The sequence below is a fragment of the Anolis carolinensis genome, unplaced genomic scaffold (genome assembly GCF_035594765.1).
Source record: "Anolis carolinensis isolate JA03-04 unplaced genomic scaffold, rAnoCar3.1.pri scaffold_15, whole genome shotgun sequence".
In the NCBI taxonomy this organism is placed as follows: domain Eukaryota; kingdom Metazoa; phylum Chordata; class Lepidosauria; order Squamata; family Dactyloidae; genus Anolis; species Anolis carolinensis.
In genome coordinates, this window is record NW_026943826.1 from 3757970 (window position 1) to 3770149 (window position 12180).

The 12180-nt window shown below is 33.2% G+C and overlaps 1 protein-coding gene across 1 annotated transcript in view; it reads left to right on the forward strand.

Annotated features, from left to right (window-relative positions):
* The first annotated feature begins 908 nt into the window (after positions 1 to 908).
* plod1 (procollagen-lysine,2-oxoglutarate 5-dioxygenase 1) overlaps positions 909 to 12180 on the forward strand; it is a 42527-nt gene continuing 31255 nt past the window's right edge. Inside the window, exons 1-8 of the mRNA XM_062965502.1 lie at positions 909 to 1066; positions 4595 to 4686; positions 6652 to 6773; positions 6852 to 7015; positions 8330 to 8442; positions 8531 to 8594; positions 11296 to 11393; positions 11582 to 11683. Of these exons, the coding sequence (XP_062821572.1) occupies positions 988 to 1066; positions 4595 to 4686; positions 6652 to 6773; positions 6852 to 7015; positions 8330 to 8442; positions 8531 to 8594; positions 11296 to 11393; positions 11582 to 11683 (834 nt within the window). The 5' untranslated portion in view covers positions 909 to 987. The remainder of the gene's footprint in view (positions 1067 to 4594; positions 4687 to 6651; positions 6774 to 6851; positions 7016 to 8329; positions 8443 to 8530; positions 8595 to 11295; positions 11394 to 11581; positions 11684 to 12180) is intronic.

A 12180-nucleotide genomic window follows, 5' to 3' on the forward strand; every position in this document is an offset into this window, starting at 1 on the left:
GAAAAGAATAATATATAACACAATAATGCAATATAATAATCGTTATATAATAATAATAATGATATAATATATTAATAAAAATAATATATAATACAATAATTCAATATAATAATAGTTATATAATAATAATTAGTTATAATATATTAATAACAGAATAATATATAACAAAATAAGGCAATATAATAGTTATATATAATAATAATTAGTTATAATATAATAATAAAATAATAATATATAATACAATAATGCAATATAATAATAGTTATATATATATATAATAACAATAATTAGTTATAATATATTAATAAAAGAATAATACATAATAATGCAATATAATAACAATCGTTATGTAATAATAATACATATAATATTTTAATAATGTAACATAGTATGTAATTACATTAAAATTATATATTATACAGGGTGTTTGAAAAAGAACTCCCTAGTTCCCATTTAATTATACGTAAAACTAGGGAGTTGTTTTTCAAACACCCTGTATTATATTAATAGTATAATAATAAATATATTACATTATTATAATATGTTATTGTGCTATATAATAATATTTTATAATAATATAATTTAGTTATAATATAATAATTATTACTGTATGCTGATACATTGTACTATAATAGAATGTATATAATGTATATGTATTATAATAAAATAATATATTATATTTTTACAATGTATTATAATGCAATATAACAATATAATATAATAATATATAATAATGTATTATTATATTATAATATATTATATAACAATAATAATAATAATAATAGAAAGTGGCATTTCCCATTGAGAGTGTCACTTCCTCATATGACGTATTTCGCCCCGCCCCTTTTTGTGTTGCTGTTTCCTCTTAAAGGGAAGGAGGCGGGTCTTAAAGGGGAGGGGTTTGATCTCTTGCGTGGCAGGGGGCGGGGCTTGGGATGCCTTTTTTTCCCCGCCAAAGGGAATGTGTATTGTTAGTTTTGTCCCTTTATGTTGTCCCCATCCATGGCTCCTATAATATTTCTGCTCTGCTTGCTGATGCTCACTGCTTGTTCCAAGCCAAAGAAAGGTAAGCAAAACTTGCAAAATAATATCCAGGATTCTGGAATAATAATAAACTTTATTCCAAAGTTTAGAACTTTTCTGTGCATGGATCAGAGCATCATCTGCCCTGCACTTTAACGCAGTTTGACAACACTTTCATTGCCATGGAAGTTTTACTTTCACCATCATCATCATTATTATTAGACTGGGCAGTAAATGCATTAAATAAATATATTTTATGCATTTTAAAAGCATAGAGATCAGGGACCTACTGGATATATTTATAGAATATATAAATATACTAGCTTTGCCCGGCCACGCGTTGCAGTGGCTTATGGGAATCCTTTGTTGGCCAGGTGGAATAGCAGCGAATAGTCTTGCAGTCTCAAAGCCTGGCCGTTTTCTGGAGTAGCTGGAGCTTTTTGTTGTATGAACGTAGAGGCAGATAATCTGTATTTTATAGGCAGTGTGGAAGAGGCCTAAGTGAGGCCTAACTCTGCCTGTCGCCTGGGCTGAGTGTGTTGCTAGGAGACCAAGTGGGCGGAGCTTAGCCTTCTATCTGGCAGCAATTGGAATAAAAACAATTATTCCTCTCCCTCTAATTAGGACTTTCTTTTTCTTTTCTTTTTGTTGTATGAACGTAGAGGCAGATAATCTGTATTTTATAGGCAGTGTGGAAGAGGCCTAAGTGAGGCCTAACTCTGCCTGTCGCCTGGGCTGAGTGTGTTGCTAGGAGACCAAGTGGGCGGAGCTTAGCCTTCTATCTGGCAGCAATTGGAATAAAAACAATTATTCCTCTCCCTCTAATTAGGACTTTCTTTTTCTTTTCTTTTTGTTGTATGAACGTAGAGGCAGATAATCTGTATTTTATAGGCAGTGTGGAAGAGGCCTAAGTGAGGCCTAACTCTGCCTGTCGCCTGGGCTGAGTGTGTTGCTAGGAGACCAAGTGGGCGGAGCTTAGCCTTCTATCTGGCAGCAATTGGAATAAAAACAATTATTCCTCTCCCTCTAATTAGGACTTTCTTTTTCTTTTCTTTTTGTTGTATGAACGTAGAGGCAGATAATCTGTATTTTATAGGCAGTGTGGAAGAGGCCTAAGTGAGGCCTAACTCTGCCTGTCGCCTGGGCTGAGTGTGTTGCTAGGAGACCAAGTGGGCGGAGCTTAGCCTTCTATCTGGCAGCAATTGGAATAAAAACAATTATTCCTCTCCCTCTAATTAGGACTTTCTTTTTCTTTTCTTTTTGTTGTATGAACGTAGAGGCAGATAATCTGTATTTTATAGGCAGTGTGGAAGAGGCCTAAGTGAGGCCTAACTCTGCCTGTCGCCTGGGCTGAGTGTGTTGCTAGGAGACCAAGTGGGCGGAGCTTAGCCTTCTATCTGGCAGCAATTGGAATAAAAACAATTATTCCTCTCCCTCTAATTAGGACTTTCTTTTTCTTTTCTTTTTGTTGTATGAACGTAGAGGCATGGATGAGGGGTTCTGCTGCCAAGTTTAGTATTTCTGGGATGTGTAGTTTTGTTGTTTAGTCCTAGGCCGAAATTTCATTACCTATATATATATATATATATATATTAGCTGTGCCCGGCCACGCGTTGCTGTGGCGAAATATGTTGGTCTGGGAAATAAAGTATTGAGGAATTGGTGGTAGTTAAGGTAAAGGGTAAACGTTTTCCCCTGACGTTAAGTCCAGTCATGTTTGGGGGTAGGTGCTCATCTCCATTTCTAAGCCGAAGAGCCGGCGTTGTCCGTAGACTCCTCCAAGGTCATGTGGGATGACTGCATGGAGCAGCGTTACCTTCCCGCTGGAGCAGTACCTATTGATGCACTCACATTCGCATGTTTTTGAACTTCTGGGTTGGCAGAAGCTGGGGCTAACTGTGGGGGCAGTCTTCGCTCCCCCAATTCAAACCTGTGGCCTTTCGGTCCAGAAGTTCAGCAGCTCATCGCTTTAACACACTGCGCTATCAGGGGATATGATTTCCTAAAGGTTGTGAATATACAATATTTCTGAATGGGTTTTTTTCCTGTTGGACGCAAGTATGAATGCTGAAATTAGGAAAATGATTAGGATGTAATGGCCTTGCAGCTTTAAAGCCTGGCTGTTTCCTCCCTGAGTGAATTTTTTGTTGGGAGGTGTTAGCTGGCCCTGATTGTTTCCTGTCTGTAATTCCCTTGTTTTCAGAGTGGTGTTGTTTGCGATATTTTATGTTCTTCTACTGTCTGTGGCCCTGAGAAAACAGAGGATTTTCCAGACTTTGATGATGGGAATACTTTGTTGGGAGGTGTTAGCTGGCCCTGATTGTTTCCTGTGTGGAATTCCCCTGTTTATTTACTGTCCTGGTTTTAGAGATTATATTGTTCTGCATTATTCTATCCCAGTAATTATTTCATATTAAAGAAGAATCTCACTTATCCAACATTCGCTTAGACAATGTTCTGGATTATCCAACGCAGTCTGCCTTTTCATAATCAATGTTTTTGTATTCAGTGTTTTAAATTCATTGTGATATTTTAGTGGTAAATTTGTAAATACAGTACAGTAGAGTCTCACTTATCCAACATAAACGGGCCGGCAGAATGTTGAATAAGCAAGTATGTTGGATAATGAGGAATTAAGGATAACCATATTAAACATCAAATAAAGTTATGATTTTACAAATGAAGCACCAAAACATCATGTTAGATAACAAATTTGTCAGAAAAAGTAGTTCAGTACACAGTAATGCTATATAGTAATTACTGTATTTATGAATTTAACACCAAAATATCACGATATATTGAAAGCATTGACTACAAAAATGCGTTGGATAATCCAGAATGTTGGATAAGCGAGTGTTGGATAAGTGAGACTCTACTGTAATTACTACATAGCATTACTGCGCATGGAACTACTTTTTCTGTCAAATTTGTTGTATAACATGATGTTTTGGTGCTTAATTTGTATAACGATTACCTAATTTGATGTTTAATTGGCTTTTCCTGAATCCCTTCTTATTATCCAACATATTCACTTATCCTGCCGGCCTGTTTATGTTGGATAAGTGAGACTCTAGTGTATATTTATAATCTTATATTATCTGCTTAGAACTGGATTATATGAGGCCCCTTCTTCACAGCTGTATAAAATGCACACTGAAGTGGATTATATGGCAGTGTGGAGTCAAGATAATCCAGTGCAAAGCAGATAATACAAGATTATAAATGGGTTATAGAGCTGTGTGGAAGTCTACACTGCCATATAATCCAGTGCAAATTAGATAATCTGTGGAAGAGGCCTAAGTGAGGCCTAACTCTACCTGTCCCCTGGGTTGCTAGGAGACCAAGTGGGCAGAGATTAGCCCTCTAAACTAGCAGCAATTGGATAAAAACAATTATTGCTCTCCCTCTAATTAGGATTTTCTTTTTCTTTTCTTTTTGTTGTATCAACCTAGTGGCGTGGATGATGGGTTGTGTTGTCAAATTTTGAGGTTGGGGGGCCTGTAGTTTTGTTGTTTTGTGGCCATGATGCCATCACTCATTTATATATATAGATTATTTCTTTATTACTTAGATAATTTATTAGTTTTGACTGTGGCCACAGAGGAGACAGAAGGCTTCCAACGCTTCCGACAATCCGCTAAGTTCTTCAATTATGACATTAAGGTAATGCTTTATATTGCTCTATATTTATTGTTAGCTAACTATTATTATTATTATTAGTATTATTATCATTTTGTTGTTAGTTACCTTGAGTTCCTACATTGGAAATAATAATAATAATTATTATTATTTCATTGTTAGTTGCTTTGAGTTCCTACATTGGAAGAAAAATTATTATTATTGTTATTGATGTTAGTTAGTTAGTAAGTTAGTTATCTTGAGTTCCTACATTGGAAGAAAAAGCTATTATTATTATTTCATTGTTAGTTACCTTGAGTTCCTACATTGGAAGAAAAAATTATTAGTATTATTATTATTATTATTATTATTATTGTTAGTTACCTTGATTTCCTACATTGGAAGAAAAAGTTATTATTATTATTATTATTATTATTATTATTATTATTTTATCGTTAGTTATCTTGAGTTCCTACACTGGAAGAAAAATTATTATTAGTATTATTATTATTATTATTAGTTACCTTGAGTTCCTACATTGGAAGAAAAAAATATTGTTGTTGTTGTTGTTATTTTATTGTTAGTTACCTTGAGTTCCTACATTGGAAGAAAAAATATTAGTAGTATTATTATTTTATTGTTAGTTACCTTGAGTTTCTACATTGGAAGAAAAAATTATTGTTGTTGTTGTTATTTTATTGTTAGTTACCTTGAGTTTCTACATTGGAAGAAAAAATTATTGTTGTTGTTGTTGTTGTTATTTTATTGTTAGTTACCTTGAGTTCCTACATTGGAAGAAAAAATTACTGTTGTTGTTGTTGTTGTTATTTTATTCTTAGTTACCTTGAGTTCCTACATTGGAAGAAAAAATATTAGGAGTATTATTATTTTATTGTTAGTTACCTTGAGTTCCTACACTGGAAGAAAAAATTATTGTTGTTGTTGTTGTTATTTTATTGTTAGTTACCTTGAGTTTCTACATTGGAAGAAAAAATTACTGTTGTTGTTGTTGTTGTTGTTATTTTATTGTTAGTTACCTTGAGTTCCTACATTGGAAGAAAAAATTACTGTTGTTGTTGTTGTTGTTATTTTATTGTTAGTTACCTTGAGTTCCTACACTGGAAGAAAAAGCTATTATTATTATTATTATTATCATTATTTCATTGTTAGTTACCTTGAGTTCCTACATTGGAAGAAAAAATATTATTATTATTATTATTATTATTATTATTATTATTATTATTATTGTTAGTTACCTTGAGTTCCTACATTGGAAAACAAAGTTGTTGTTGTTGTTGTTGTTATTTTATTATGACACAGCAAACAAGATAGATATGCTGGATTTGTTGTTGTTGTTGTTGTTATTATTATTATTATTATATTGTTTGTTACCTTGAGTTCCTACATTGGAAGAAAAAGTTGTTGTTATTATTATTATTATTATTATTATTATTATATACTTAGAAATTTTTCAGGAAGCAATACATTGTATTTCTATTTCCATTATTATTATTATTATTATCATCATCATTATTATTATTATTTTCTAATAGCAACACCAGAGGCACTCCAAGTGGCCAGCTAGTGCTCATTTAGTATAATGTAGTATTTAGTATAATTACATTTAGTATAATTACAAGTTTTTTTAAACTTTGTGTTTTCAAATACATTACAACTTGTACCCTCAATTCGCTTCTTACACGATAAATAAATAAATAAAACATTGAGGGAATGGGAGAGATGTCAGGTCCAGGAAGCAATGCACTGCATTATTACTATTATTATTATTATTATTATTATTATTATTATTATTATTATTATTAAACACTGGGGGAATGGGAGACACGAGTCAGGTCCAGGAAGCAATGTATTGCATTATTATTATTATTATTATTATTATTATTATTATTATTATTATTTCATACACAACAAGATTAGTACATAGCAAATCACTATGCTATTATTATTATTATTATTATTATTATTATTATTATTTTGTTCCAATTTCAGGTCTTGGGATTGGACGAAGGCGACCAGAAACCCCTTGGAGGTGGTCAGAAGGTCCGGCTGTTGAAAGCAGCCTTGGAAAACTATGCGGACAAAGAGGATTTGGTCATCCTTTTCACAGAAAGGTAGGAGCCAAAGAGTGGGGCCCCCAGAGGCCATCTAGACCTGTTTGGGTTCACCCCACTTTCTTCCTTTCTTTTCAGCGACAATGCCCTCTTTGCCTCCGGACCCACAGAAATCCTCAAGAAATTCAAACAGGCCGCATCCCGGGTGGTATTTTCGTCTGAGACTCTCATCTATCCAGACCGAAGGCTGGAATCCAAATATCCTCAGGTTCGGGAAGGGAACCGCTTCCTTGGATCTGGAGGTATTTTTTAAATAATATTTATTATTATTATTATTATTATTATTATTATTATTATTATTATTATTATTATTATTATTATACGAGCTTGGGTCTCTGGCGTTGACCAGATTATTTGAAAAAGTCAATTGTTTAATTGCATAAGGTTGTGGGTGAACTACAACTCACATCATGCCAGGTTAACCTCAGCCACACACACTTCTATTATGTGTATAGATAATATATAGATATATTTTATACCTATTTATTTTAATATATTTTATTATTATAATATAGTATTATGTATATCTACGTATTTATTTTAATATATTATTATTATTATATAGTATTATATATATGTGTGTGTGTGTGTGTATGTATAAGCATATGTATGTATATATAATATTGTATATAATATACAATTTACAATAATAAATAATAATTAATATATTGTATATACATGCAATATTGATAATAATATAATGCAATGTAACATAATAATAATATCATATATTATTATTATGTAGTATATATATGTATATGTGTATGTATGTATATATATAATATTGTATATAATATACAATATAATTCACAATAATAAATAATAATTAATATATGGCATATATATGTAATATTGATAATAATATAATGTAATGTAATAATAATAATAATATGATATATTATTATTATATAGTATTATATATATGTATATGTGTATGTATGTATCTATATGTATATAATATATAACTTACAATAATAATATATTTATATTCATGTAATATTGATAATAATATAATGCAATGTAACATAATAATATGATATATTATTATAATACAGTATTATATATATGTATATGTGTGTGTATGTATGTATATAATATTGTATATAATATACAATTTACAATAATAATATATTTATATTCATGTAATATTGATAATAATATAATGTAATCTAACATAATAATAATATCATATATTATTATTATATAGTATTATATATATGTGTGTGTATGTATGTATATATATAATATTGTATATAATATACAATATAATTCACAATAATAAATAATAATGAATATATTGTATATATATGTAATATTAATAATATTATAATGTAATGCAATGTAATACTAATAATAAAACAATATATTAATATTAATTATATATTAGTGACAATATTGCTATATAGTGCTAGTGTTGTGTTATTGATCTAATACAGTGTATGTAAATATGATTTGTAAGCTTCTCTGAGGATATAAATGTAGTAAATAAATAAAATAAACAAATATTATTTGCAGTTTGTTGTTATGGCATTTGAGAACAACTTCTTTCTTTATAGGGTTTATTGGTTCTGCCCCGTTTCTCAGCAAAATGCTGGCGGATTGGTCCGGTCCAGACAGCGCCAGCGACCAGCTGTTTTACACCAAGGTTTTCTTAGATCCGGAAAAGAGGGTAAATCTACAGTGCGGACAGAACCAATGTGAGTTTAAAATGGCCGAACGTATACTATTTTAATTCTGTGCTTTTTGTTTCCTTTCAGGAGGGCCTCAATATCACTTTGGATCACAGGTGCCGCATCTTCCAAAACCTCAATGGAGCCCTTGGTGAGAAGAATGATATATTCATTATCTATATATATAAAAGAGTGATGGCATCACGGCGATTCACAAAACAACAAAAGTACAGGCCCCCCAACCTCAAAATTTGACAACACAACCCATCATCCACGCCTCTAGGTTGATACAACAAAAAGAGAAGAAAAATAAAGTCCTAATTAGAGGGAGAAAAATAATTTTTTTTATCCAATTGCTGCCAGTTTAGAGGGCTAATCTCTGCCCACTTGGTTGCCTAGCAACCAAGGGACAGCCAGGTTTCAGTTAGGGGACAGGCAGATTTAGGCCTCACTTAGGCTTCTTCCACAGATTATCTAATTTGCACTGGATTATATGGCAGTGTAGACTCAAGGCCCTTCCACACAGCTATATAACCCATTTATAATCTTGTATTATCTGCTTTGCACTGGATTATCTTGACTCCACACTGCCATATAATCCACTTCAGTGTGCATTTTATACAGCTGTGAAGAAGGAGCCTCATATAATCCAGTTCTGAGCAGATAATATAAGATTAGAAATATACAGTAGAGTCTCACTTATCCAACGTAAACAGGCCGGCAGGATAAGTGAATATGTTGGATAATAAGAAGGGATTCAGGAAAAGCCAATTAAACATCAAATTAGGTAATCGTTATACAAATTAAGCACCAAAACATCATATTATACAACAAATTTGACAGAAAAAGTAGTTCCATGCGCAGTAATGCTATGTAGTATTTACAGTAGAGTCTCACTTATCCAACACTCGCTTATCCAACATTCTGGATTATCCAACGCATTTTTGTAGTCAATGCTTTCAATATATCGTGATATTTTGGTGCTAAATTCATAATTACAGTAATTACTATATAGCATTACTGTGTACTGAACTACTTTTTCTGCCAAATTTGTTGTCTAACATGATGTTTTGGTGCTTAATTTGTAAAATCATAACTTTATTTGATGTTTAATAGGGTTATCCTTAATTCCTCATTATCCAACATATTCGCTTATCCAACGTTCTGCCGGCCCATTTATGTTGGATAAGTGAGACTCTACTGTACTGTATTTACAAATTTACCACTAAAATATCACAATGAATTTAAAACACTGACTACAAAAACATTGATTATGAAAAGGCAGACTGCGTTGGATAATCCAGAACATTGTATAAGCGAATGTTGGATAAGTGAGATTCTTCTTTAATATGAAATAATTACTGGGATAGAATAATGCAGAAGAATATAATCTCTAAAACCAGGACAGTAAATAAACAGGGGAATTCCACACAGGAAACAATCAGGGCCAGCTAACACCTCCCAACAAAGTATTCCCATCATCAAAGTCTGGCAAATCCTCTGTTTTCTCAGGGCCACAGACAGTAGAAGCACATAAAATATCACAAACAACACCACTCTGAAAACAAGGGAATTCCAGACAGGAAACAATCAGGGCCAGCTAACACCTCCCAACAAAAAATTCACTCAGGGAGGAAACAGCCAGGCTTTAAAGCTGCAAGGCCATTACATCCTAATAATTTTACCTAATTGCAGCATTCATACTTGCCTCCAACAAACAAAAAAACCCAATCAGAAATATTGTATATTCACAACCTTTAGGAAATAATATCCCCTGATGGCGCAGCGTGTTATAACAAGCGCTGAGCTGCTGAACTTCTGGACCGAAAGGCCACAGGTTTGAATTGGGGGAGCGGAGAGAGCCCCCACTAGCTGTGCTCGGCCACGCGTTGCTGTGGCGAAGTCTGGTGGTATGGGAAATAAAGTATTGAGGAATTGGTGGTAGTTAAGGTCAAGGGTAAAGGTTTTCTCCTGACATTATGTCCATTATAAATGGGTAATATAGCTGTGTGGAAGTGCCTTGAGTCTACACTGCCATAAAATCCAGTTAAAATCAGATAATCTGTATTTCATAGAGTGTGGAAGAGGTCTAAGTGAGGCCTAACTCTGCCTGTCCCCTGGGCTGAGTAGGTTGCTAGGAGACCAAGTGGGCGGAGCTTAGCCTTCTAACTGGCAGCAATTGGATAAAAACAATTATTCCTCTCCCTCTAATTAGGAATTTATATTTCTTTTCTTTTTGTTGTATGAACGTAGAGGCATGGATGAGGGGTTGTGCTGCCAAGTTTAGTGTTTCTAGGATGTGTAGTTTTGTTGTTTTGTCCTGGGCCGAAATTTCATTACCCTTTTGTATATATAGATATACACACCTATGTACACATACACACATATATATACTAGCTGTGCCCGGCCACGCATTGCTGTGGCAAAGTGGTGGTGGTATTGGTTAAAAATTGTTGTGTAATTTTTATTTGACGTTATTTGTATTTTTAATTAATTTTATTGTAAGTTATATTTTTATTTATTATATTTTATTATCTTCTTGTACTATTTTTAGTTATTTTCTGTTTTTATAGTATTTTATTGTATTAATTTTTTTAGTGTTTTAATTCTTTTTTAGTGTTTTTTATTATTTTTTATTGGGTTGCTAGGAGACCAAGTTGGAGGAGCTTAGCCTTCTAACTGGCAGCAATTAGGACTTTATTTTTCTTTTATTTTTGTTGTATCAAATGGATGATGGGTTGTGATGTCAAATTTCGAGGTTGGGGGGGGTCTGTAGTTTTGTTGTTTTGTGAGTCGCCGTGATGCCATCACTCTTTTATATATATAGATATTTATATGTTGTTTTTTTTAAGACAACGTGGTCCTGAAATTTGAAAAGGGGCGCGTGAGAGCAAGGAACCTGGCCTTCGATACGCTCCCGGTCCTGATCCAGAGCAACGAAGCCACCAAGGTAGGCCAAATGGGGTGGGACTAGATGGCCTTTGGGGGACCCCTTCCAACCTCAGTGCAATAGGGGCAGCCTCAGAGGACTCTCCTTCTTTCGAAGGTGAATGGACCTCTGTCGGGAGGGTTTGGATGGCACCTTGGTGGAATGGGGTTGGACTAGATGGCCTTCCATTGATCTTTCTCTGCTCAAAGCTGCAGCTGAACTACTTGGGCAACTACATCCCTCAGAGCTGGACTTTCGAGACGGGATGCACTCTTTGCGGAGAAGGCCTGAAGGACCTCACAGACCTGGACGTAATTACTATTATTATTATTATTATTATTATTATTATTATTATTATTATTATTATTGCATTCTGATGGTTATTGCAATCCAGTGGTCACTGCAATTCAACCATCATTGCAATCCAATAGTCATTGCAATCAATAGTCATTATGATAGTCATTGCAATCCATAGTCATTGCAATAGTCATTGCAATCAAATAGTAATTGCAATTAAATGGTCATTGCAATTAAACGGTTATTGCAATCCAATGATCATTGCAATCCAGTTTTTAAAAAATATATATATTATGTTCCATAGACCCACAGCTGTTGCATAAATAGCATACAGAAATTTACAAATCCCTCGTAACCGGGGAAATAAACAATACAAACACATACACACTGTCAGGTAAATAGTCATTGCAATTAAATGGTTATCGCAATCCAATGGTCATTGCAATCTAATATTATAGTTCAACGGTCATTGCAATCCAGTGGTCATTGGAACCCAATAGTCATTAACAAT